Consider the following 25,940-nt stretch of genomic DNA (forward strand, 5'->3'; position numbering starts at 1 on the left):
AGGGGAAATAAAATGTAATGAGCCACAGCATAAAAATGTGCTGTCTGTTGGTAAGCACCAGTGTCTTGTTAAAATACATTCTACCCCCAGCAGTTTATATTATAATTGCACAGCACTGAAGCTTGCTGTGACAGATGTACAGACAAAACAGAGCTTGCAAAAGTTATCTCTAACCCCCAGCCAGCATAGCCAGTGACATCTGTAATATTCTACTTGTAGAAGCAAGGCACGCACCACACCACCATTAAGAAAAATGGGACCTGAGCATATGCATATTTTGGTATTCGCAGGGGGGCGGCGGAATGGATTCCCCATGGATACAGAGGTCCGACTGTACATTTTTGCCTTTTAAAAAGATATATAATAAATCTATAGCTTTGGAGCCTACTGTTTTTTCCATCTATGCCTAAGAATTTCTACTAAGAAAACAGACCTAGTGGTTTCAGATAGTCAGAATTCTCTATTGGAAAATGTGTCAGGCTTATTTCTCAGCTCTCTAATGTGTTATCAGCATGCATATTCCAACCAAATTAGCTCATCACCAACTTTTCCTGTTTGAGATTAAAGAGCTACAGATTAGAAGTCTGATTTATTTTATGTTTTTCAGTAGGCAATCATAGGCATGTTTTCCTTAGGAACTAACTGGAAAGCTGAAGGTCATAGTAGCTGGGCCAGAAGAGACCTTGTCCAAAGAGTGAATACTTCTGAGAGAGCCTTAGGAAACACCCCAATCTTTTCCCATACCCCAGAAGTGTTGAATCACAAGTCCTACATTCCCCAACCCACATGACTCCAGAATCTTTATTCCCAAAATTGCACATTATCCTTAGTGTTGGTACAAAAGCACATCTTTAGACATATTTGATGCAATAGCACTGTGGTTTGGTTGTCTTAGGTTGTCTTATACTTTCTTTGGATCCATTTCTTTGGATAAGAAATATTCACTGCATATTTGCACTAAAATTATTCTCAATATTCTCTATGAAGGTGAAGCAGAAAAAAACCACATCTTTTAGATTTTAAACTTAGAAAACAACTTAAAATTAGGTTACTATAGACTGCAAAGGGAAATGACATTTCCGGAAGAGTCTCCATCTACAACGAAAAGCAAAGTTTCCTGCAATTAACATGCCTTCCCTTGAAAACTTGCACTAGATTTTCAGAAACCTTCTCACTCTTTTCTATTTGGAAGATTAAAAATAAAGTAGAGAATTGAAAAGTACATCCTCCACCCAGAGGCAGACAGAGAATGATCCATTTCTTTGAATAAGCCATGCCAGCTGAAATCCTCCTCCCCATACAGCACTTTAACATGCAGGAGTTCTGTCCACCTTTGCATGTGGTGACCCTATTCTGCACTTCTCTAAAAACTATCAGAACATGAAGACCTTAAGATAAGCAGAAAAGTTACCAGCAATAGCACAAAAGCACAGACAGATGCTATAACAATGATTTCCAAAGTCCATGTTTTTCCATGACAGAACTGAGTGCCTACCTGTAACAATCCACGGCAAAATCGTTCAAAGACTCTTTTCATATTGCCTCCTTTTTCCATTGAGATCACCCTTGTGTGGTCCTCTTCGTTGATCCAAATAAGAAATGTTTTGTCATTATTGTGCCTGGTTGGAAAAGAATAAGCAGTTGGCATTGCAGTCGCATGAACCTTAAAACATGCCTCAACATTTCATCACCTCTCCCTTTTTTAGAGTTCCCAGAAATATGGGCCTGTCCCATCTCCCCTCAGCCTTCAGACAGGGAGAGGAATTTCAGGATAAGAGCACTGCCTTGAAAATAATTTCTTTTTCAATTTGTGATGCTGGCCCATGCTTCTGCAGGCTAATTCAGAACAGCTACTTTTGACTCTTTAAAGGATTTGCTGGCAGCCTTCTCCTTCTTCCTGTATGTATTACTACAGGATTGTGGTTTTGTGTTTTTTCCTATTTTCCTATTAACTTCCCCAGTTCTGTTCCCATGTTCGAAGCTGCAATGCAATTTCATTTATTGGAACACACATGAATTTCATTATTGTTAGTCTGATATAAATAGCTTTCTTTTTCAGCTCTGCTTAGGCACTTGATTCCTTTCTTTTTTCATTGTTGATGTTACCTATCTCTCTCTTTCTCAACCTCTTTCTCCTTCACGCCCTGAACTCCTGGCTAAACATCTTCTACTTTCCTTCCCCGCCTCCCTCCCTATCTCTCTCTCACACACACATTGACTAGAATCCTGTTTGGTAGGTATTATTTATTTATTTTTATTTATTTCATTTGTATGCTGCCTTTCTCCCAGTAGCGATTCAAGGCAGCTCACAGATGAAATGCATAACAGAGTTACACATTCATGGCTGCTTTGAATTCACAATCCCTATTTGCCCCCTCTTTTAGGGGTTGCATAGGTACCACAAAAGTCACCAATCCCCACTTGCCAGTCACTAGCTACTATGATCAGCAGAGGTATGTTTCCCTGTATCTCAGGAAGCAGCTGGCTTATATTATCATCTCCTCTCCCCATGAGTCATCTCTGCTGAGAGACAAAATTGTGATAGGGACTGTTTCTGCCTGTTACAATGGAAATTCTTCATGCAAGGAGGTGGGAATGTTAGTCGCTTGAGTGACAGTGGAAGAGTCCACCACTGATCACAACATTTGTTGACCAGTAAATAGGTATGGTGGGAAATTGGGCCAGGATTCACTATAGAGGATTCCACCCACTCTCCTTTTCCTTCTCCCTTCGTCTGTCCACAGCTCCTCTATATATGTCTTCATTTCTTCTCTCTATCTTTCTCCTCTTCACAACTCTGCATTGTCCTTCTTTCCCTGCTACCCTTCCTTCTCTTTTTCTATTTCCCCAACTCAAAAATTCTCCTGGCTACATTTGTACTCCTCCTTTTCCATCCCTTTCTTTCTTGATTTCATTTTTTTTCTCCTTCTGCCCCTACTTTTCCTGGCTACACCAGGGCTTTCCCTCCCTTTCCTCCTCTCCCTTATCCATTCCACCAAGAAACATTTCAAGCCATAACTGGAATATATTAAATTATCAGTTTTTAAAAGTTATATGTTCCATTCAGCTCAACAGGACTTGCTTCTGACAAGATCACACTGTTCCGTCCTGGCCCTAATGTTGGTCAACATCTTCATAAATTAGTTGGATGATGAAATAGAAGGTGGACTTATCAAATTTCCAGATGACACAAAATTAGGAGATATTTCACCTAAACATTAGACAAAATGTAGGAGTAGTCAAGACAAAGAACAGCTATTGAATAGACTGCCTTGGGTGGTGGACCTTCCTTCTTTGAAAGCTTTTAAACTGAGGTTGGATGGACATCTCTCAGGAATGTTTTAGTTGTATATTCTTTCAGGGCAGGTGTTTGGAGCTTTGTGGTCCATTCCAACTCTACGATTCTGAGATACTGACCTCTTGCTCTGCCTGGTTCTTGCCCTGTAGGTTTATTATTTCTATAATTATAATTATTATTGCTATCATCATCATCATCATCATCATCATCATCATCATCATCATCCTCTCCTTCCCCTAACATTTGGTGATTATCCACAGCATTATTATTATGATGATGATTGCTAAACAAGGAGTGAGAGAGGATTCCACAACTTGATTAAAAAGGAAAAGAAAATGTGATCACAGAATGGTACTAGTTAATGGTACTAGATGATTGCTTAGAAAATGCAGTTTCCAAGGAAGGAAATGTGTTCTTATTTGTTATATTTTTTTATTTTATTTTTAAAAAAGACGTGATCTGAGCTATTTCAATTAATATTTAATTTATCATGCTTAATGACATCATCAGGGACTGCCTCTTGTGACATCAGCAGCAGTGGCCTGCCCCTTGTGACATCACTGGGCACTGGCCTCAGGTCTCATGATTTGGTCCTGAAATCTCAGTACATGTGATGCTCTTAATCTGATGACCCTAGTTACAGCCCACCCTGCAATTCATTCCTGCCTTGACTCTGTAACATCACAATGACACTCTTTTTGAGGTCATAATGACCTACCCAGGTGTCAGGTACTGAGCTGCAGAAAGGTGTTGACCTGGCAAACCTATACTGCCTTTTTACTACTATTATGAAGGGGTCAAGCACTGAATGATGATATTACTGTGTCAAAGTTAAAAAATATAGGCTACTGAAGACTTCTACAAATTTGTTGTATTGTAACAATATAATTGGTCTGGTTTCTAAGGGTTATATGAAGAACAACCCTGTTCACTATCAGTACCACTGATAATGAAGTGCTGTTAGTCTAGAAAATACATATTATTCTATGAAACAAACGCAGCATGAGCCATGTGCTGCTATGGGAACTGAGAAATGGAAGATCGTGGACATCTTTTTTAACAAATGGTGGGAGGGGAAATTTGTCACTCAAGTGTAGAACATTTTGAAACAAGAACACCTGAGGTTACATCTTGTCTGAAGCCTAAAGTGTGATTATTTTTTCTTTAAAAGTAAGTAATTTTCTAGGTGTTCCATAACAACATCAGCACAAAAATTAATTACATGTGTAATTATATACTCTCCCACTCACAGAACCAGTGTAGTGTAGTGGTTTGATTGTTGGGCTGCAACTTTGGGAGACCAGGGTTCAAATCCATGCTCAGCTATGGAAACCCTCTGGGTGACCTTGGGCAAACCACCCTCTCTCAACCTCAGAGGAAGGCAATAGCAAATCTCTCTGAACAAAAGCGGCCTTTAGGATGAGCCCAAACAGTTATGCCTGCCAGAATTTTGTAAGTTCTTTGGGAGCGTTTTCCTTTGCTTCATCCTTTACATCTTTTGCTACATGTCCCTAAGTTTTACCCTCAACTTATTAATGGGTCATATCAAAATCCATAATTTTGCCCACAAAATATACCCTCAACTTATACATGAGGTCAGTCTATAGTCGAGTGTATACAGCAACCTTTCAAAATATAAAACAATTAGTGATAGCCATGCTCAGAAATTTTGAAATATTCCTCAGTGTAGCTTTAATCCAAGAAGTAAGATTTTTCTGACAACAACAAAATAAACAGCCAGTATCTTCACATAGCATCCATGCAATGAAACACCAAAAGACTGACAAATACAGAATTAAAATCATGCTTGCCACAAGCCAGCTCAGTTTAATCAATGTCTTTCATTTAAATTAAAACTGGAGCAGGGGACAGGAAGGGACTGAAGAAAAGAAGCCATTTCCCTAGACATTTGATTTCATTGCCATATTTTTGCTGTTGATTTGTCAAAACTTTAAAAATATAAAATGTGTCCTGTTATTGTTCCCTTTAAAATTAATTAATGGAACAAAATAAAAAGAGAAGTCAGCATCAATTATAGAATGTGTGCAAAGCATGCAATCAGAGTTAGGAATAGCAGTTCCTCTGTTAAACAAGGAATTAATAAACTTGTTTGTTCACAAATTTAGCACACGGTTCCCATGCCATACCAAATTCCTCTTGCGTCTGGCCAGTCACGGGCCATCCCGGCACACGTTAGCAAAGGGGACACTGGCTTATCAAACAAGAAGTGGTCCTGCAGACCAGCAGATATGCAAGGCAGAGGGGGAAAAAACAATTAAATTCTGGGTCTTCTATTTATCACTGTAAAGAAGGTTCCAAAGGCCAGCCAATCAATATATAAAGATTCCTCTGGGTTTTTCTGCACTATCAGCCTGTTTCCTCAGATAATTTTATAAGTTTTTATTTACATGTAATGACAGAGATTCTAATAAGAGTAGTAACCATTCTGTTGCATACAGTTAAAACAAATTGAAGGAGAAACAATATACAGAATCAAAAGGTAGGAAATTAATGTTTATGTTGGTGAACCAAGTTATATCCCAGCGGCTTGAAGAGAGGAGTCTAAATGTTAAGAACCTGAGTATACAAATTTTCAGTCATGAAGCTTATTAAAATCCCATGGTAGAAACAGAAAAGCAGCTTGGTCTGACCTTTTTGATATTACTGATTAATCCTGTCCTTCATTCTCATTTCTATTTCTGCTCAATGAGTTAAGACCCAAATAAAACTGAGCTTCTAACTGGACATTTCTGTCCCATCTTTATTCCTCCCATCAAATAAATAAATAAAAATAAAAAATACAGAATGATATATCCCAATTTGATTACAAATTTTTCCCTATTTGAATTTCCCCCCAGATTTGGAAATCTGAACTGACTGATCTTCTTGACAGATTAGTATTTTAATGTGCTTTAAAAATGTTTTTCTCTTTGTATTGTTTCAATTGGTTTTCTATTTGTTCATTGACTTGGGAGCTGTTGTGGGCTGGAAGGCAACACAGAAATACAATCAATCAATCAGTCAATCAATCAGAGAACTGTTACTCATCTTGTAATCTGATCTTGAATTAAATGATACTCGTTTCTTTTTATGTCTGAGCCTTCTTAGGACCATGAGCAATTTGCTACATTTTAGATGAATATCTTCGTTCACTTTCCAGATTACTATGTATTCACAAAAGGACATAATGCACAGTGGCTTTATTTAACCAGCATGACAAGCTGGAATTTTAGTGAATTTCAGCTTTTCAAAACTGAGCATACTAGTGACTCACTAAAAAACATACCACAGATCTTAGGTCTGTAGTTTGTTTATTGAGACCTGAGAATGCAAACCAGAGAAATAATACAGGATTTTTTGTATGGTGAATTTTCTGGTTCTCTCAGGTTTACACGTTTTATTAAAACAAATCAGTGACTAAAAGTCTGTTGCTTCTTTAGTGAGACTAGCTGAAGGTGGGAGTGTTTTATGGCATGCATATCAGTGTACTGGTCACACATGGTGAGGCAGGAGTCCTGCAAACCCCTGGTGTACCATCATTTGTAAACTGAGTAATATATTAAATCACAATGGAAAAAAGGAAGTTGATACAATTACACATGTGTGAAAATGTCAGCATACCATACTATAATCCAATTCCAAAATGAAATTGGTTTAGTAATTACCTAAGTTAAGCTGTGGGGCTGGCATAGTGGGATATGGAAGAGAGTTAGTCCATGAAACATAAATATATGACAGGAAGCCAGTCAGACAATTTGTCATTTAGTGCTCACTGACTGGTAGTGGTTGTCCAGAACCTTAAGCGGAGGGCCTTCACATCATGGAAGGTGTCAGGAATTGTACCCTACATTTTCTGTATATAAAGCCTTTACTTTGTATCTGAACTATCCACCAAGTTCCTTTCCTAAACAGTGGGCATCAGTTAATCCTTGGTATGAAATGGGTTTGCCCATTTCAGTTGTTCTTTGCAAAGAAAGGCTGACAGTGAGAATTAACAATTATATTCATTTTATCTCCTTTCAGAAAAGTAATGTCCTAACACTGTTAGATGCATGTAGCCAGCTAGATGAAAAGTGTCACAGGGTATATCTATACTGTAGAAATAATGCAGTTTGACACCTCTTTAACTGTCATGGCTCCATCCTAGAGAATACTGGGATTTGTAATTTTGGGAGCCACCAGCATTCCTTGGCAGCAAAGGCTAAAGACCTTGTAAAATTATAGATCTCAGGATTCCATAAGGACGGGGCTACATCATTTAAGGTGGTGTCAGACTGCATTATTTCTACACTGCAAATGCACCACAGTCTGCACATCTGCCAAATTACACCTGTGTACAAGCTTGTACCAAAGGGCAAAGGGCCATAATTCTGCATGTACCGAAATGTCAAACCTCTGTGTTGGATATTGACATGCTTTCATCTCACTCACAGAAATCAATGGGACATGTTAATCACAATTCAATTCTATGGCTTTCAGTGGGTCTGTGCTAAGGACAACTAAGTCTGGATGTGATGCTGTAATTATAAACAATGCAATGAATTTTATAGTTCTTTTTGTAGACACTGAGCTCCTTCCTGTGTATGTAAATGTGGGCAAATATAGAGGTTCTGATTTAAGAATGAGTTTGTGTGATGGATTGTGTTTTATCAAATTCTGGAGATGTTGGTTCAAACTGCAGAAGCTGCTTTTCATTAAAACATACACCTAAGGAAAACCTAAATTCTACAAATTTAAATTTAAAATTTAGTGTAAATTCTACAGTGTACATACATATATGGAAGAGAGCCAGTGAGGTATAGTGGTATAAGTTTTGAACTGGGGGACCAGGGTTCAATCCCCCATTCAGCCAAGGAAATCTACTGGGTGACTTTGAGCAAATTACACTCTGTCACCCTCAGAGGAAGGCAAAGGCAAACCCTCTGTAAAAATCTTCCCAAGAAAATGCCTTAGAGTCACCATAGAAACGACAGGAAAGTACACAACAACAACAGTGGAAGCTTAAATCTTCTGGGACATCTTGGTCTCAGGAACTGTTTCAGACAATATTTAACTGTTTAGGATTCAAATGCAATGCTAACAATAGTTTGATGATCCGTGCTCAGCTTCCAGAGCTGGGCATTGTACTTACATCAATAAGCTGTTGTTGCTCCTTCTCAGACATACTGGTCAGACTGTAATACTTTCCAGCAAGGTCTCCTTTCAGTCCTGCCAGTGCAGTAACAACAACATTTTCAACTTCTCTCCTCTCTGCCCTGGAGCAGGCAGGAGGTAGGCTGAGCCCTCGGATACTGCGACCAGTGCGTACGCGGGATGATAAGACATAACGCTCATCAAATTGTCCCTGGGTAATCTGAATACACAGAAAGGTTGTGACAAAATGTATTGAGAGAACTTTATGTTATATTAAGGACTCGTCCTATGCCAGAAGAAAAGTGGGATACAAAGTTCATTCATTTATTCATTCCAGGTCTGGCCCAAGACATTTTGTTGCCTGAGGCAGAACACAAATGGCAACATGTAAGATCAGATTTTCTCTGCAAGGACCTCTCCTTGGGAGCAAAACTACAATAATAATACATTTTTAAAAATAAACATTTTCTGCCATTTCATGATAATGAAAACCAGCTCCAACAGCACTCTACTTAATGGTACCACTGGTAGTAGTGAGCAATCCTGTGGGTCTTTACACACATTTTCTGAGGATTCGGGGGGAGGCTGCATGAGTTTTGTCTGTCCCCATGGGAAGGTCAGAAGGGAGATTTGTATATTCCTTTGGCTGGACACAGGTTATACTCCACAAACTTGGGACCCCTCTACAGTCTGAGTTCCATATCACAGTAAGGACTATAACTGTGTTCAGACAAATAGGATTAACCTTCTTTTCCCATTAAAAATGAGAGTCTTCCGCATTTCAATAATACACACAAATTAAAAACCAGGAGATTTTAATTATGTTGTTTTAGCTCTTGGTTCTTTTAATATAGTCCTGTTCTTCTCTGTCTTGTAAGAAATATTTAATATAAAATACCAATATAAATATTCTCATTATTTTCATGCAGTAGCTTTATTATTATTCTCATTACCATTTTCTGTACAGATGAGCATTTTTCTCCTTAGTCCTAAATCAAGTCCTACCTTGGAAGAATCCAGGTCAGTGTGATGCCTCATTACTTTTGGATCATAGCCATTGTGCCTCACTTTGATAACAGGGTCAAAAATCTCTGCAAATACCTATAGAGTCAATAGCATATATCGATTATTATTTCCACAGTTTGTAATTTAACAGAAAATGGAAGGAATTGGTTTCAAAGAAAAAAGTAACTACTACAGTGACTGACTATTTGGGGCTTAGAACGATTTTGGTAATGGATCACTTTTCAAAAGTAACTTTCTGAGATTCTACTTATTTAATCCCTCAATAGAGGTGTTCAGCAGTCCAATTCAAGATTTGTTTTTAAGTTAAGACCCTGCTTTTCTGGCACATGTTTGAGAAGACATGAATGTTATCCTATACTAACTTTATTATTCTATTAGTAATAACTATTTCATGATCGTAACTTATACTATGTATCTTTACCTAATATTCTTCTGCATATTCTTCTACTTATTAAATTTATTTTGATTGTTAGTTTTTCTGCCTTTTTAAAAAAAGGTATACAATATATTTAAGAAATTATATAAGCACTATTCAGAGACATCAGTACCCTTCTCTCTTGCCAAAAGTGGTAGGTGATAATCCTGCAAAAAGAAAGAAAGAAAGAAAGAAAGAAAGAAAGAAAGGACCCTTTTGCCACTTCCTTCTAATTCACTATTTGAAGCATTGACTTAACTCTCCTCCTGATAGCACTGGCTTGAAAGGTGCAATTTTGACAGTTATGATGAATACTTTTCTGCTTTTGTGCATTCCAGGCTTACCATTTGCTCTGGTCATCAAGGAAGTTATAATAAGTCCTGTATGACTGTGTCATGTTGCATTTAAATTAATAGTGCTAGTATTGAATTCTAAATCCAAAGAAGAATTAACAAAGAGTTCCCAGAGAGCGTTAGCACTTCAGTAGAACAATCTGTCTTCTAGAAAATTATAGTTCCCATCACTAACCTATGCACAAATTACATTAATTAGCTAGTATATCTGGTAGTGACAGTTTAAATGTTAGGGACTACCTGACAAAGTCTTTTTCCTCCTTTCCCTGTTTTTTTTCCTCGCCATAATTTGCAGTGTTTCTCTTTGCGTCTTTTAAAATCTGATCTGTTTTAAAAATCCCCATTGTATCTCAAAATATGCTTTGTCTTTTTTAAAAAAACAATACAACTATTCCCAACCAACACAAATATTCATCTTATCCTATTATTAGTCTGCTATATTTTGAGGCAATTAGTCCTTAGAGATGTCAGATTATTCATCTGAGGTAATTAGAATTGGAGTGTTGAATAGCAATAGCGCATGTAGGATTTTCAGGGAGGCTTTGACCCTTACTGGATGAGTCTGGGCTAGCCACCTTTCTCAGTATGACCTACCATACATAGTTGTTACACACTTCATAGCCAAAGCGCAAATGTGAAGTCCCTAAAAATTAGCTGATTTTTTTCTTTGTGTGGGCTTTTAATGCCAGAAATGGTGGGTAAATGGAAAATGGAGGAATTTTGTTCACATAAAAGTGTCCTGCTTGATGGACCTGAGGGTGGGTTAGACTCTATCTTACATAGTTATACAGGAAAGCACTTTAACTGGCTTGGCTCAATTTGAATTAATCCTGAAATTTGTAGTTTGGCGGGATAGTTTGACTTCTCTAATGTAATTTAGGAGAGTACTCTAAAGCTCTCTAACAGAAAATTCGAAGTACTTCACCAGACTGCAAATCCTTGGATTCTGTAGGGTGGACCATGACAGTTAAAGTGATATCAAAGTGTTGAAACTGTGAAGTGCTGATACAATCTTAGCTGAATATCACACTACACTGTTCTAGCTATTATTCTACTCTAACTGCTACGGTTGCCACCCATGGAATCTTGGGATTTGCAGTTTAGGGAGTGGCATTTAGAATTCTTATCCACAGAACTCTTGGCTCCACTAAACTACAACCCCCAGAATTCCACAGGAGGCAACCATAGGAGTTAAAGTGGAATAATAGCGCTATAACAGTGTAGTGTTATACACTGTTATACAGTTCTACTCAGCCTGGCATCCTTCCGTAGGTCTCTAAAATGAGTACCCAGCTTGTTGAGGGCAATTAGCTTACACTTTGTAAACCACTTAATACATCGGTAAATAGTATAGCAATGTACTTGCTATTGCTAGTGTGACATTAGTCAATTAACAGGGAGAGCTATTCAGGAATTGTAAGAACCAGGATAGCTCCAAGCCAACAGCAAAGTCTGAAGGTTAACAGGCGTTTGGATTTGATTCCACTTTGGACAGTCTATATCTTCCGATTTGCATTCTTTTCCTAAAGAGTGGAGGGCTGTTCTTGCACTTCCAAACAGGCAGTGGAAAACATAAGCTCCCTCTCAGGGGATTTCCTCAGAGGAATGTGGTTCAAGGGATGCTCTTTCTGGGGGTCCTAATTATAAGGGGTACATTTGACATACTAGGCTTGAACATGATACCAGGGCCAGAGTTCAGCACCCTGAGGCTTGTGCTGCCAGCTGAGAACACTGGGCTTCTTAAAATGAAGTTTAGGATGATGCCCTCCTCCTAATTCCACATGCAGAATCCAATCAGACTGGCACTTAAATGCTTGGTTAAACACTAGTGAAAAACCCAGCAGTTGGAAAGCATGCAAATGCAAGTAGATGAATAGGTACCACTTTGGTGGGGAAGGCAACAGTGTTTGGTGCAGTCATGCTGGCTACATGACCATCAGAGTAGTCCTCAGACAACGCTGACTCTTTGGCCTAGTAATGGAGATGAGCACCATCCCCTACAGTCGGTTACGACTAGACATTCTTCTCAAAGGACCTAAACACTGGTGACAGGACAATGTTTTCTGCTACATATGAGGGCAACAGGGTAGTTCATGGGGCACAGCAGAAAAAACTGCCACTGCTCTACCCCACCGGTATCTGTCACCAGGTAGTTTACCCACTCTGTCTAATGGTAGGGACAGCCCTTTTTTCTCTTCTGTGTCAAAGTCCCACTAAAGGTGAAGCATCTTAGCTGCTACACTATGAAAAGTGTCAGACATCATAACTCATAGTGCTTCAGGTTACAAAAAGGAATGGGAATTGTGTAACCAAAGGACAATATGCAGTTGTGGAAGGGGTTGAGAGCAAACTTTGGGACCCACAATCACCGCAACCCCTAGCAACTGCTCCCCAGTTTTTAGCTGAAAAATCTCTTTGGATTGCTTTAAAATGGTGGTTTGGGGATGCAGTCCGCTGCACTGAAACTGCAAGGTATTCCCCCAATAATCCAAAAGGTGACTGGGAATGGTGTAACATTACATCCAGTGCCAAAGTAGCAGAGGTGACAGCATAGCTGCAGAGTTGAGAGGTGACAAAACTGGCAGATGCATGCCTCTAATGTTTGGAGCATGCCCACCCCAGTTTAACATGCATATGTTAATATACATTAGAAATAAAAAACAAAACTGCCATTTCTCTCCAAGATGAGGGAAGGGAGTGACCCTGGAAGGATGTTTTCTTGCAATTCACAACTCTAATGACAAGAAATCCTTAAAAATAACAAAATAAGAGACAATTTAGTATACTGTAATTTTACAAGGCACAATATCTTGGAATTAGAGTTAGAAGTTAATATATTAAGTGTCATTAGGCAAGTAACAGGATGATTCAAAAGACTGCTCTTGAACTGCACATTGCTGTAGCCAGAATGACAGCAAAACACTGCCTTTTTAGACTATTATGGCAGCTTTTTCTACTTAAGAATCAGAATTGCCCCTTTTCAGGAATCATCTGTCCTGCTGGCTGCTACAGTTGTTCTAGTCTCTAAATCAGGAGGCTTATGAATTGATTTTGAAAACCTACAATAATTATATATTTCTTCCTGTTTGGAGTGGAAAATATTTCTCCATTTTTGGGGTGGTTTGCCAAGCAGTGAACTGTTAATGGTTATTATGAGCCTAATAAATAAAACAAGAATCTGTTTTGTTTTCAGAAAACACAGTCAAGGAAAGAAGTATATAAATATTTTAAAATATTTTAAACCTATTCTTTCATCGGGTTTTGTCTTGCCTATTCTCTGAAAATATTTTTTGATATATGCCTGGATTATCCATCTGTCAAAATATCAATTTTTGGTTTGGGTTTTGTTTGTTTCTTGTTCAAGAGAAAAGCTATAATACTTTACACTGGAGATGTATCCGTATTGGAGGTGGGCAGCCATATGTGGAGCAAGGGCCAATTTTAACTCTGTGGCCTCTCACTTGCAGGCTGTATCCATGCTTTCTGGGTCACTTGTAGTCAGCATTTTTAGATAATTACCATATATACTTGACTATAAGTCAACCTCATCTATAAGTCGAGGGCAGGTTTTTGGGCCAAAATTATGAATTTTGATATGACCCATATTATTATTATTATTATTATTATTATTATTATTATTATTATTTCCCTTGATCAAGACACCATACTTCTGTTGATGCAGCCTAGAATCGTATTGGCCTTTTAATCTGCCGCATCACACTGTTTTCTTCCCCCAGGTCCAGTATCACTACTGCCAATATTTGTACTACAAGAAGGCCCACACATGGCAGTACTAGTGCTCTACTACTTGCCTTGGTCGAAACTGTATGATGAGCCCAAGTACATGCATCTACCACTTCTGTCCCTATTTCTTTCCCTTTGTAGTTTTTTAAATCTCAAGCTGAATTTAGCAGCAGGAGAGCAGACAGTGACAGGAGGTAAATCATATATTGTCTTTCGAGTCTACATTGTATTATTCTGAATATTGGTATACAGACAGCTTCTTAAATGGTGTTTTCACTGAGTTTCCCACTGAGGAAGAAGGGAGGGGAAGACTCTAAAAGGCTAGAAAGAGGTACAAACAGTATCCATATGGCTTGTGTTTTGTGCACACTCCGGTGTCCTATTTTCCTTAATAACTACATTTATGTTACTCAAAGAATGAGTGTTTATGTATTTCATTAATTAAATGTACAAGCCAAAGATGAAGGCACAGCATATGAAAATGAAAAAAAAAAAAATCACCTCATAAGATTCTTCATCCCCAGCCACCATGCCTACGGTTTTAATGAAAGGGTGGCCAGGATTGTCAACGCCAGTTTGGATGCACTGATCCAAGGTATAGCCGTTGGGAGTCATCTTGTCCCTCAGTTTGGCATAGATTGCTGGAGTGAGGCACTCGGCCATGCAGTTGTTGTGTTTACGAAGATCAGGATAGTCTGCACTGGGTAAAAATAAAATGAAGAAATTGATATTGATAAGTAAAGCTTGCTCTGCTTTAAAGTTCATAAATCTATACTGGGGGTGCTAAAGAAAATCAGTATTGTTCTGTTCTTCATGGCTTTGGGGGAAGGAGAGGGGGAAAGGAGAGTGTGTGTAAATATTTTACAGTGAATTGGATGATTTTAAGAAAACAGCAGGGGACTGAAAATGTGATTGGTTGTTGACTCATGCATGCAGTTGAAATTTACATGGGAAGCAAACACACAGTGCTTGCAGGGGGTATGCTGATTTCCAGCTGAAACCACAAAGGTAGTTTGAGTAGAGAACCGAAGCACTTAGGCAGATGGAAGGAAACAAACGTATTTCAGAATTTTTATTTTTGCATGTTTCTGCCAGATCCAAAGTGCAAGTAAAGTTAATGAGCTGAATACACAGCTGGTGGAAATCAACATAGTCAAAGCAGAAATTGTTGAAACTGTAATTGTTCACACAATTTGCAAATATGGACATTTTACATTAAAACATTGATAGATACTTTTGCAGTACAGTGGGCCCTCCACATTCACTGGGGTTAGGGTCACAAGACCCCCATGAAAGTGAAAACAATGCATACAAAACACAATTTAAAAACAAAACAAAACGAGAGAACATCTCTCTAGGAATCTCTAGGTCCTCCAGTACAACTCTATTACCAACATTCGGCAAAAGCTGACCAAAGAATTGCACTGGAGAACCTATTTTCTCTAGGAATCTCTAGGTCCTCCAGTGTAACTCTAGAGTAAATTTTTAGCAGAGTCATGCTGGAGGACCTAGAGATTCCTAGAGAGAGCATATTAATCAAACCTGCATACAGTGGATCCTTGTTATACGCTGGGGTTTGGTTCCAAGATCCCCCGTGTATAACAAAATCCGTGTATGCTCAAGTCCCATTAAGTATAATGACATAGCAAAATGGTGTCCCTAATAAAAAATGGAACATCAAGGTAAATTTATACTTTTTTGGAACATTTTCAAACCGTGTATGCTTGAATCCGTGTATAAAAAATCCGTGTATAAGAAGGGCCGACTGTATAATAAAATCCACAGAAGTCAAAGCCAGTGCAGCGTGGTGCTCAGGCTATTAGACTAATAAGCCTAAGAAGGCTTTCATTCAAGGTATCAGGCAGCCATGAAACTTTTGGGGGGAATATTTACCAGGTCAATCACACTCAGCCTACCTCACAGGTAGGGAGAGATACTTTAAATGTCTTGGAGGATATACATTTAATAAAGACAAGCAATTAGAAATTTAGCATAATTATTTCCGCCAAAAATTCTGTGAATTTAAAAATGATGACATGCCTATTATGAGGAACATCTGCTTACACTTTTAAGTTTCCATTTTCTCAGGGTGTGGCCACACTGCAGAATTAAAGCAGTTTGATACCATTTAAACTGCCATGACTCTTGCCCTACAGAATCCTGGAATTTGTAGTTTGGTGAGGCACCAGGGCTCTCTGACATGCCAGGCTGAATACCTCATCAAGCTACAAATCCCAAGCTTCTGTAGGATAGAGTCAAGGCAGTTAAAGTGGTATCAAACTACTTTAACTCTGTAGTGCGGCTACACCCTGTGACACATTCTTCACTTCAATTCATCCTTCTGACTTACTGCCCTAGTGCCATTTCCTTGCTTATACTGTTTTCAGCACAGATTTTCGTAGGCTTTCTTTGCTAAGATTTTTCACCAACTTTGTCTGTGTCCATTGTGCACTACATTCTCATTTTCTGTATCCCTCTGCTTCATTTTGTTTTGGCCCCAAATCTTGCAAAGGCCACATTTTTGGCCTACAGCTCAGAGAAACCCCAAGTCAATGTCTACATATTTTCTTCCCTTTCTTGCTGACTGGCTATTCTGCTCTGCTACCTTCAGCTTCTCAGCATGGTATCCCTTTCCAAAAATAGTTGAGTAGAGGTGTTTCAAGCAACATACCCAGCATTTGTTCTTTTGAATCAAAGTATTTACCTTGGGGGGAATAATCTTTGTCTTTCAAAGGACCCAGCTTTCACATTCTGTTGATTCAACAGGTATCCAGTTGTCAAGGCTCCAGTGCTCACTGTTGCTAAGAGAACAGCAGTTCTCCCACCCACCAGGAAACGTGAGAATGTACTGGCCATTTTTGGACAACCCAGTTATTTCTGGAAAAAGAGGAAAGTTGTAATGAGAACTGAAATAGTGTAAGAGGAAATGATTAATTATAAAAATAGGAGCGGTGATGGGATCAACTAGATCATGACCTAATTCAGTCTGGACACATATTCACATTAAACAGAAAGGTCAGATAAGCACCTATTCATTTTAGTCATATTGGGTCCTTGGTGGGGATGCCCCTAAAGACTGTTGGGAAATTTCAGCCAGAATACACCATGGCACCTCTGCCATGGTGGGGATTGGGTGTTGCCACTGCCTGACAGATCTTTGTGGCTCTGGCAGGGCTGCTGGCCTAATGGAAAAAGGAGTTGTTTCCCTTTCCTGATCAGCCAGGAGCCCCTTCCAGAAGACAGCCCCTAACTAGCAACTGCTGTGGAGGTGGGGTGCTGCTGTTACCAATGGCACCTCCCTTTCCCAGTCTAGCCAGCAGATCTACCAAGCCCAGAATGGGCTTTTGGGTGGCAGCAGCACCCCATTCCTACCAGCAGCTGGCAGGGGCACCCTGGCTGGTGGTGAGGGGTGACTAGGAGGTCTTCTTGGGATGGACAATGAATAACCTCCCCACAAGGTGTCCCCCTCCAAGATGTCACCAGATGCAGTCCATACCTCCAGCACTCCTAGTGTAAAACCCAATCTCCAGTGCCCTAGTCCAACACTCAAACCACTACATCGCATAATTATAATGTAATTGTAATTGGTCTCCAGATTGTTTTCACACCTACACTTAAAACTGTTTTGAGCACTCAGTCTCTTAATGGCAGCGGTAGTGAAAGTGCAAGCATTTTCACATTAAACAATGTTGGTCACATGTGGTTCCTGAGCTTTACTTTTGGAGCCCTCAAATCCCATATGAAGACCCCACCCCAAAAAAGCCTCTACAAGTCCCAAATAATATTTAAAAAATCTGGATGATTTTTAGATGGTGAATACAGTCTGAAATGCACCAAAATCATACACCAATGTGCTCTTTATTCTTCCCATTCCCCTAAGCCATGCTCCACTTACTCCTGGAATTTTTTTTGCCCAAAGTGACCAAAACAGATGACTGGAAATGATGTTACATCACTCCCACAGCACCCAGATACATGGCATTGGCCTGTGTGGAGGGGGCTGTGGGTGAAAATTGTCCTCTCAAGAAGCAGACCGTTCTTGTTCAAAGAGCTGGGTTTTGGTTATCTGAGCTTCTCCTTTATGACCTCCATCCTTGAGATTTATGATCAGGCAATAAATTCCTAGGTTGTTTGAATGCTAGATTGTCCTTACCTAGGACAAGTTGAGAAAAGTACAGCCCTCCAGGTGTTGCTGGACAACAACTCCAATCAACTCTAGCTAGTATAGCCAGTCATAAAAGATAATGGAAGCTCATGTCCAAAACATATGGAGGGCTGTTCTTTGTTTACTCCTAAATTAGGAGGTGAGTTTTCTCTGTAATGGCATCTCAGATGATGACTTGGTATATCCATTTGTCACTTCTCTCCATTCAGAGATGAGTAGAACTTCTTTATTCCTCCATGTCTGGGGAATTAGAGTTGGAAGAGACCTCAAGAGCCATCCAGTCCAACTCGCTTCCATGCAGGAACACACAATTATAGCAATCCTGACAGATGGCCATCTGGCCTCTGTTTAAAAATCTCCAAAGAAAATGAAATTAAATTTAGAAAACCAGTTTGCTAAATTTCTGACATCCATTGCTGCTACTCTTTTGGGTGGGGTACGTTTTAACAGTTTTTATTACAGTGGGCCCTCACTATCCACTGTGGTTCCAGGATCACCTGGGGTTACCAAAATCTGTGGATGCACACATCCCATTAAATACAAAGGCATAGTGGAATGGTGTCCCTTCTATACAATGGCAAAATCAAAGTTTGCTTATTGGAATTCATATATTCTAAAAATATTTTCAAACAATGGGATGCTTGGATCTGCAGCCTTAAAAAAATCCATGGATATGGAGGGCTGACTGCAATTTCACCAATGAACTTTATATCTTGACATATTCCCCCAAAATTGGAACACCAAGTGGCTAACGGAGGTTTGTAAATAATCTGGTGTGGGTTTTTTTGTAAATATTCCTGCTTCTAAGGAAACTTCAATCAGAAGTTGTTGTTGTTTTTAAAAGATAGTGGTTGATCTCAGTCTGAGAAATGTGAAAGTCTGTTGACAGAATACTGCCTAAAGCTGACTATAAATATTTTCTAGAAATCAATGGCTTTCTTTCTGCAGCTACAAATTCATTCCATAATATTATACTGTATCATGAGAAATAAAGTTTTCTAACTTGGCTTGGGTCCTGCTTCCCTGAAGAATTGAATGCTCCCATATGAGCCTGTCCATAGTTAGAGATCTTTTGATGAGACCCTTCTCTCTTTCCTACCGCCCTCACAGATATATTTTGATGGGAACATAGCAGAAGGCCTTCTCAGTAGTCTCCCTCAAACTCTGCAACTCCCTTCCTAGGGAGATTGATACCCTCCTTCTTATCCTTCCATAAACAGGTGAAGATTTGTATCAACAGGCCTTTGAAGACTGATTGCTCAGGAGGAAGGGGCCTTCCACAATGTGCTATGTTTAATAGTCACACTTTTAACTGATGTTGATTCTGTTGACAGTTTAAATATGTTGTCAAATAATATGGGATGTTCCGAGCCATGTCATTTTTGTAATAGTGCTATTGTGATCTTACTTAATGCAATTTGGTTTAGATGTTTTGTCAGTCAATTTGATATTATTGCCAGAGCACCTATCACTATTGAAACCACAGCTGTTTTCTTTCCCCTAAGGCACTGAATCCCAATTTGTAGGTCTTGCTGTTTCAAAAACTTTTCCCTCTCATTGTCTTCAATTCTGCTGTCCTCCAGCTTTTGTTTTTCTCAAGCACAGTCATGTCTGTCATATTATGTTTTACTTGTTCATCAGTTTGCATCTTAAAGGTCCATAGTGCATACGTGTGTGTGTGTATACCACTATTTTCAATATCTTTTTCAGGCTTATGTTCTCACCAGTTCTTTGTAGATGTCAAATCATATTTTTGCACAGCAACCAATGTATTATTGCAGCCACTTTATCCCTTTATCATATTATCTATTATTAATAATAATTCCATAGGTCATTGCTACAGTTTGTCTGTAAACCAAGGTATTGTAAAAAAATAATGTCTATATATTAAGTACTGCCTGAGACCCTACATTACATCTTTAACTATGGAGATTATCAAATGGAGAAAAATGACAGGGGAGAAAGGGGATGCTCCTGTCATTGTCATGTGATTGAACAAAGATTATCACATGACATCCAACGACATCACACTCATCCCATCAGTGAAGTGGAATGGTCCCATAACTTTTTATTGATGGCAGTTTCCCATCAAAAAGAACTTACAGGACCATTGCACTTCACTGACAGGAGAAGGATGGGATGAGAGTGATGTTGTGGGATGTTGTGTAATAATCTTTGCTCAATCGCTCAACAATGATGGGAGCATCTTGCTTCTTTCCCATTGTTTTTCTACATCTGATAATCTTCCATGTAAACATATGCAAAGGGATACTGCAGCATCTTTGAGGCTAATTGAAATATAGAAATTGGTAGCATGAGTTTACTTCCTTAGATGTATTTGGTGGAATAGAAAGCCCAGGAACAGACCTATATATCAGTCTCCATGGAATACAATGCTGTCTCCATGGAATACAAACCTTTATCGGTGTAGGGATGAAGTGATGTTTATTTTTAACAATGGCTGTTTGGGACAAGGCAAAGATGTTCCTTGAAGCCAAGGCTAGTAGATAATCATATACATGAGTATTGAGATGGAGTGTGTGAGCTTAAAAAACATGTGATGTACTGGCCAAGAAAGCCCTCAAGCAAATATAGGCGAGGGACAGATGATCCTTTTGTGGCATGGCAGCAGTGTAGCTAGGGTTAAGGACTGCGTGGCAACCACACAGTCCCTAACCCTAGCAAGTTCTGGTGGCACCATAATGGCACCGCCATTACATGGGTGCCACCATTATGACATAATGGACACATAGTGTCCGCACGTCGCACCATGCTAGTTATATCACAAGTGCGCCTTTGGCACACTTGGATGTAACTGGCGCAGCGGAAAAAGAACCTGCTTTTTGTGGGTTCTTTTTCCTCCAGAGTGAAGCCGCGCGGTTTGGCAGTTGCGGCTTCCCTGTGGAAGAAAAAAGGCCGCTGGCAGGCTGCCCTTTTCGGGTGGTCTGTCCCAGGCCATAGTTAGGAATGAGCTAAGGAATCAACCTCTGGCACTTGCCTTAAACTCAGTGAAGCTGTTCTGAGCAACCAAGGTCAGTAGTGCAGGTGAGTGAGGGACTTCAGGATGATGTGGGCAGCCTCCTCTGCTCCTGACCTGTGGTGCAACAAGCAGACATTGTCTCCAAGAAGTTGTGACAATGTAGCTTGAGCGCAGGAGAGGGCTACTCAGATAGGGTTGCCATAATTTGCTACCACAAAACCAGGACAAAATGTTTAAAAATGTATGACAAATGTAGAACAAATATAGGACAAATTTTGCATAAAATGTAGGACATGCAAGAAAAATGGAGGACACAACCAGGTAAAAGCAAAAAACATTAATAATTTTTTAAAAAATAATATAAATCCTTATTTACAGAAAACATTCTTCCTAGACAGAAGGCACACAACAACAAACATAATAAAATACATCTCAGGAAGTAGAATAAAGATATAGAGATCTTACTTGTGAGAGCCTGCGGCAGCCTCCCTCTGTTTTCTTGGGGTCCAGCGGCGGTCTCCTTGTTTGGGGCCCAGCCAGCTGGCTAGGCTCTTCCTTCCGCTGAAGGAGGCCTTGCTGGCTGGCTAGGCCCCACGCAGCTGTGCCGCCGCTGGAGGAGGTCGCTGGAGGACTCCTCCATGGTGGCCTCCTTCCAGAGGGCCCAGCCGTCCGGCTCTGGCCCTTCACGGCTCCACTGCTGCTGCAGGAAGCCTTGCCAAGGCTCCACCCCTAGCCTCTCCTTGGGCCCAGCAAAGCCTAACAACGCAGCTAGGTCTTGCTTCATGCTGCCGCTGCCTCACTAAAAGCACGGCAACACTAAAAGCAATGGAGGAGGCAGAGGAGGAGGAGGAGGAGGAGGAGGAGGAGGAGGAGAAGGAGGGAGCCAGGAGCTGGGACTGGCTCCAACCCGGGATGGGACATTCAAAATGGGTTAAAAAACCATGAATGTCCCACCACAAACCAGGACATGGCAAGCCTATATCATCATCCTGAAGCACTCCACTCACCCACACCACAGACCTCTGTCACTCAGGGTAGCTCCCTTGAGCTTTAGGTGGGTTCTGAGAAATATTTACAATTGTGGCAATACTGTCATGTTTGTGAATAGGGAGTATAACTGAATACAGAGCAGTTTCCGATCTATAACTGTATGTTACAAATCCATAACTGCAGTGCAGGATGCCAGCCATTATTATGTCTGTGCTGGTGGGGTGCTTTGGTATTTTCCTTACCTAACAGTAGGCAGGAATGTGTAGTGTACTTAGTTTGACTTTTATTACCCATCTCAATTCTGCTTCAGGTGGTTGTTTACATACACTGGGGTCTGCACATGCCCACATTGCACCGCCAGCACCATCATTTCAAGAAAGGAAAGGATAAGCCAGTTGGAATGTGGCTTAGTAGTGTTTTTCTCTGCATGAGAAATGAATAATCTCATCCATTTCCCACAGTCAAAACCTGCCAAGTTTATATTATGAACCCCTGAAAGAAAGCTAGCATCATACAAAGAAACTGAGCTGGATTGAAAGTGGGGAGGAGACCAGAAGATTCTTGGAGCATAATGCTTAGGCTTACCAGCCCTGAGTCACCCACTCAGTTTTCCTTCTCTGATTTCATTAGTATGTTGCTCCTGCTAAGTCATCTCTCTATAGCTTTGTATTTGAAAGCTTCAGCAGAGTTTGCACTGTGTTCCCAAATATTATTCTGACAAAGACAATGTCATTTTTGAACAACAATAATTATGGCCTCAGAACGAATCTGATTATTGTCATCTCGATCTTCTTAGTATTCATATTGTGGGGTGGTTGGTGTTCATATGATACTTTAGCTATTTTCTTGGTAAAGCTCTTTTTGTCATAAGATCCCCCCCCCCTCGGTCTTAGGGCTGCAAGCTATCATTCTGTTACTCATGTACTTATTACATATTATTGTCCAGGTCTGCAGAGGGCCACGTTTGACGCTTGTTCTGTGACTGCTTTAAACATTTGATCCCAGCTTTCCATTAGTCTTCAAGGCAATGGACACTGGAAAACAAATTAAACTTTTTCTACAACCAGCGTGCACACATTTCACATATCAGGGCTTAATCACAAAGAAGAAGCACTGACCTAGCAAATAAAAGGAAAGGTTTTGGGTCAATAATTCGCATAGTTCAGGAGTAAAGCTTGACCTAAACACAGGCAGGAGGTGCAGATTTGATGCATGAGGTTTCTTTTCATATCTTTTAGCTACTGGGATGTTAATAACAGAACAACAAGCCCTGAAGTGATGCTGAAGCTATAAATATTGTTCTCTTGGAGCCCAGCTATACAGTAGGAGAAGGGAGAGGACGCAATTATTTTGGTAACAAGACCAGTTTCCAAGTTACTAACCCAATTATCAAGATGGAATGAGAGCATCATTCAACTGTAACTGTTAATTTACCCCAGTGTTTGTTTCCCCAGATCTTTGCCCCAGGAATACAATATCTGCAGAACAGCTGTCTTATACTTTGGTGACAGCCCTGTGCCTTGTGGGTTCATCACAAAACAGTACAGCTCAAGACTGCATTAACAGGCCAATCATATGCCCTGGAGGTTGACACAGGAGTGCCCCATGAGTCTTATGAATAGGAAGCAGTGGATATAGAAGAGATTTTCAAAAGGATATAAAAATCAGATCTGCTTCTTTAGAAAGAGAGGGCTGTTTCTGAGAGTCAGTTTCCCTATGTACACCTCGAGAGGAAAATGAAAGAACAGCCAATTTTTGTAACTTTATATATTGAAATGGTACCTGTTAAGATCCACCTTTAAAATACAGCTAAGGGCACTGGAAGCAGCCTTCATATTTCAAATTCTGATCACAAAAATCTCATGGAAATCAGTACCTTTAGGATTTGGGGTGGGGAAACATTTCCAAATATTCATTGACATCAACAGGAACCTTTCTTGTGACTTTAAAACGGCCATGAGGATCAAAAACTATTTTCTGTTGACTACCCAGGAGTATGAAATTGTTAGAATTGCTAGTGTCCTGAATGATATATGTGGCACTCTTAGTCTATCAAGGGACTGTCTCTTCCAGTGTATTTTCTTAGACTGATAATCTGTCAAAATTAAGAAAATAAAACTAGACAATGATCTTAGTTTTTCATAAAAATAGGCAACACGTTTCCTCTGTTGAATGCAGAATATTCCATCAAATAACAGGTAACATTAATATCATTAGACAGTCTGTCATATGTAGCTAGTTCATATCATTTCTGCTAGCAAGGACGAGCTGGCATTACATGGAAAGCTGTTTTCATATCCTGACTATTCTTTAAAATAATGGGATGTGACACAGTCATCACGTACATTGTCCTAGCAATGATTGATTGACTGGCTATTATTTTTACATTCTGATGCCCTTTGATAAAACAGAATGGAAAAACCAGAAAATTATAACATAGAAATGGCAAATGCCACAGTGTTTTTATAGTAAAAGCTGTTTGGTTTGTGTGCCTCAAAATTATAACAACAACACAGTTTTTATAAAAGTTTTACCTATTGGCATTTCCATTATTTTGTCCCAGGTGTGATCTGTATGGGAAGTACCCAGTGCCCCTAACCTAAATGTTATTGTGTAATAGAAATAATTTTTTAAAAACCCATAGTCAATAGTAAACTGGTTTTTCAACATGGAGACTATTTCATTGAACCACTGCACCTGGAAAACTGAGATGGTTCAGTAGATGAAGAATTTTGTGTACTTCAAAACAATATGAGAGTCATCTCCTATTCAAGATATTGGGAATGGCAGCCTGCTTTTGAAACCCTTAATGTTCTGATCAGAACATTGTTCAAATAATGCTCTGTGTTTTGAAGAATGGCTATTGGCAGATAGCCCCTTGGCTCTTTTTTCAATGGCTTATTTAATTTGTGATGTGTCCTTAACCTTTCTTGGCATTAACTGATATAACACCTGACCCTGGAGCAAACTGAGCTGCCTCGAGTCTCACCCCATGCCAGTTTCATCAACCTTCTCTCTTAACAAGTATCTAAAATTAGCCCATGTTCCCTCATGGGAGGCATGCATAACAGAAGGCACAGAGAGATAGGAGTGGGAGTAGAGTACAAGGAGGTCTGATAGTAGGTACACATTCATGGAATGGGGCATGTGGGAAAGAGTTGAGTGTAAGACAAAACAAGGGAAAGATACAAAACAGCTTCTAAAGTGACTTTCAAATGTAGTAAAGTTAACACAAGAATAGTTTTTTCAGCTATCTTGTATGATGATTATTTAATATGAATGTATACTAAAAAAAACACTTTTCAGGCATTTGTACGTAGAGAGAATGTTTGTTGGGAGAACAGGCTTTCTCCTTTCCTCCACACCCAAATTATTCATTACAGTGTCTAAACAGATACAACATAACACATTCATTTGACTTGTTTGGATAATATAATGAACATTTATTGTGATTCTCTGCATGGCAGGGGGTTGGACTGGATGGCTTTTGTGGTCTCTTCCAGCTCTATAATTGTATGATTCTATGATTGAACCCCAGAAGTGAAATCTGGCACCAATATGCCCCAATTCTGCTGTTTCTCTTTCCAATGTTCTTTTGTAGTTTTTTTGTTCAAGGATCACTGTTCTGGAGTTTGAGATGGAATGCCCAGGAAGACTGAAGTGTTCTGCAGCTAGTTTTCTCCAATCTTACTGTTTATGTCCATTTATCCTCCGGCACAGAGACTGCTGTTTCCTCAATGTAGAGTGTTGAAGAACATTGTTGACAGCAATGGTGGCATATATCATATAAGTAGATGAGTCAAGTGAAAGTACCTTTAATATCATGGAAGGGAGAC

The 25,940-nt window shown here is 39.6% G+C and overlaps 1 protein-coding gene across 1 annotated transcript in view; it reads right to left on the reverse strand.

Moving 5' to 3' along the window:
• CKMT2 (creatine kinase, mitochondrial 2) overlaps nucleotides 1-25,940 on the reverse strand; it is a 43,792-nt gene that overhangs the window by 8,173 nt on the left and 9,679 nt on the right. The window contains exons 2-7 of the mRNA XM_089493814.1: nucleotides 16,674-16,846; nucleotides 14,471-14,669; nucleotides 9,437-9,532; nucleotides 8,430-8,651; nucleotides 5,446-5,531; nucleotides 1,496-1,619 (exon numbers count right to left, since the gene is read on the reverse strand). Of these exons, the coding sequence (XP_089349940.1) occupies nucleotides 1,496-1,619; nucleotides 5,446-5,531; nucleotides 8,430-8,651; nucleotides 9,437-9,532; nucleotides 14,471-14,669; nucleotides 16,674-16,825 (879 nt within the window). The 5' untranslated portion in view covers nucleotides 16,826-16,846. The remainder of the gene's footprint in view (nucleotides 1-1,495; nucleotides 1,620-5,445; nucleotides 5,532-8,429; nucleotides 8,652-9,436; nucleotides 9,533-14,470; nucleotides 14,670-16,673; nucleotides 16,847-25,940) is intronic.

Source organism: Sceloporus occidentalis, unplaced genomic scaffold (assembly GCF_023333645.1).
Source record: "Sceloporus occidentalis isolate IW3139 unplaced genomic scaffold, rSceOcc1.0.p SCAF_1, whole genome shotgun sequence".
Lineage (NCBI taxonomy): Eukaryota > Metazoa > Chordata > Lepidosauria > Squamata > Phrynosomatidae > Sceloporus > Sceloporus occidentalis.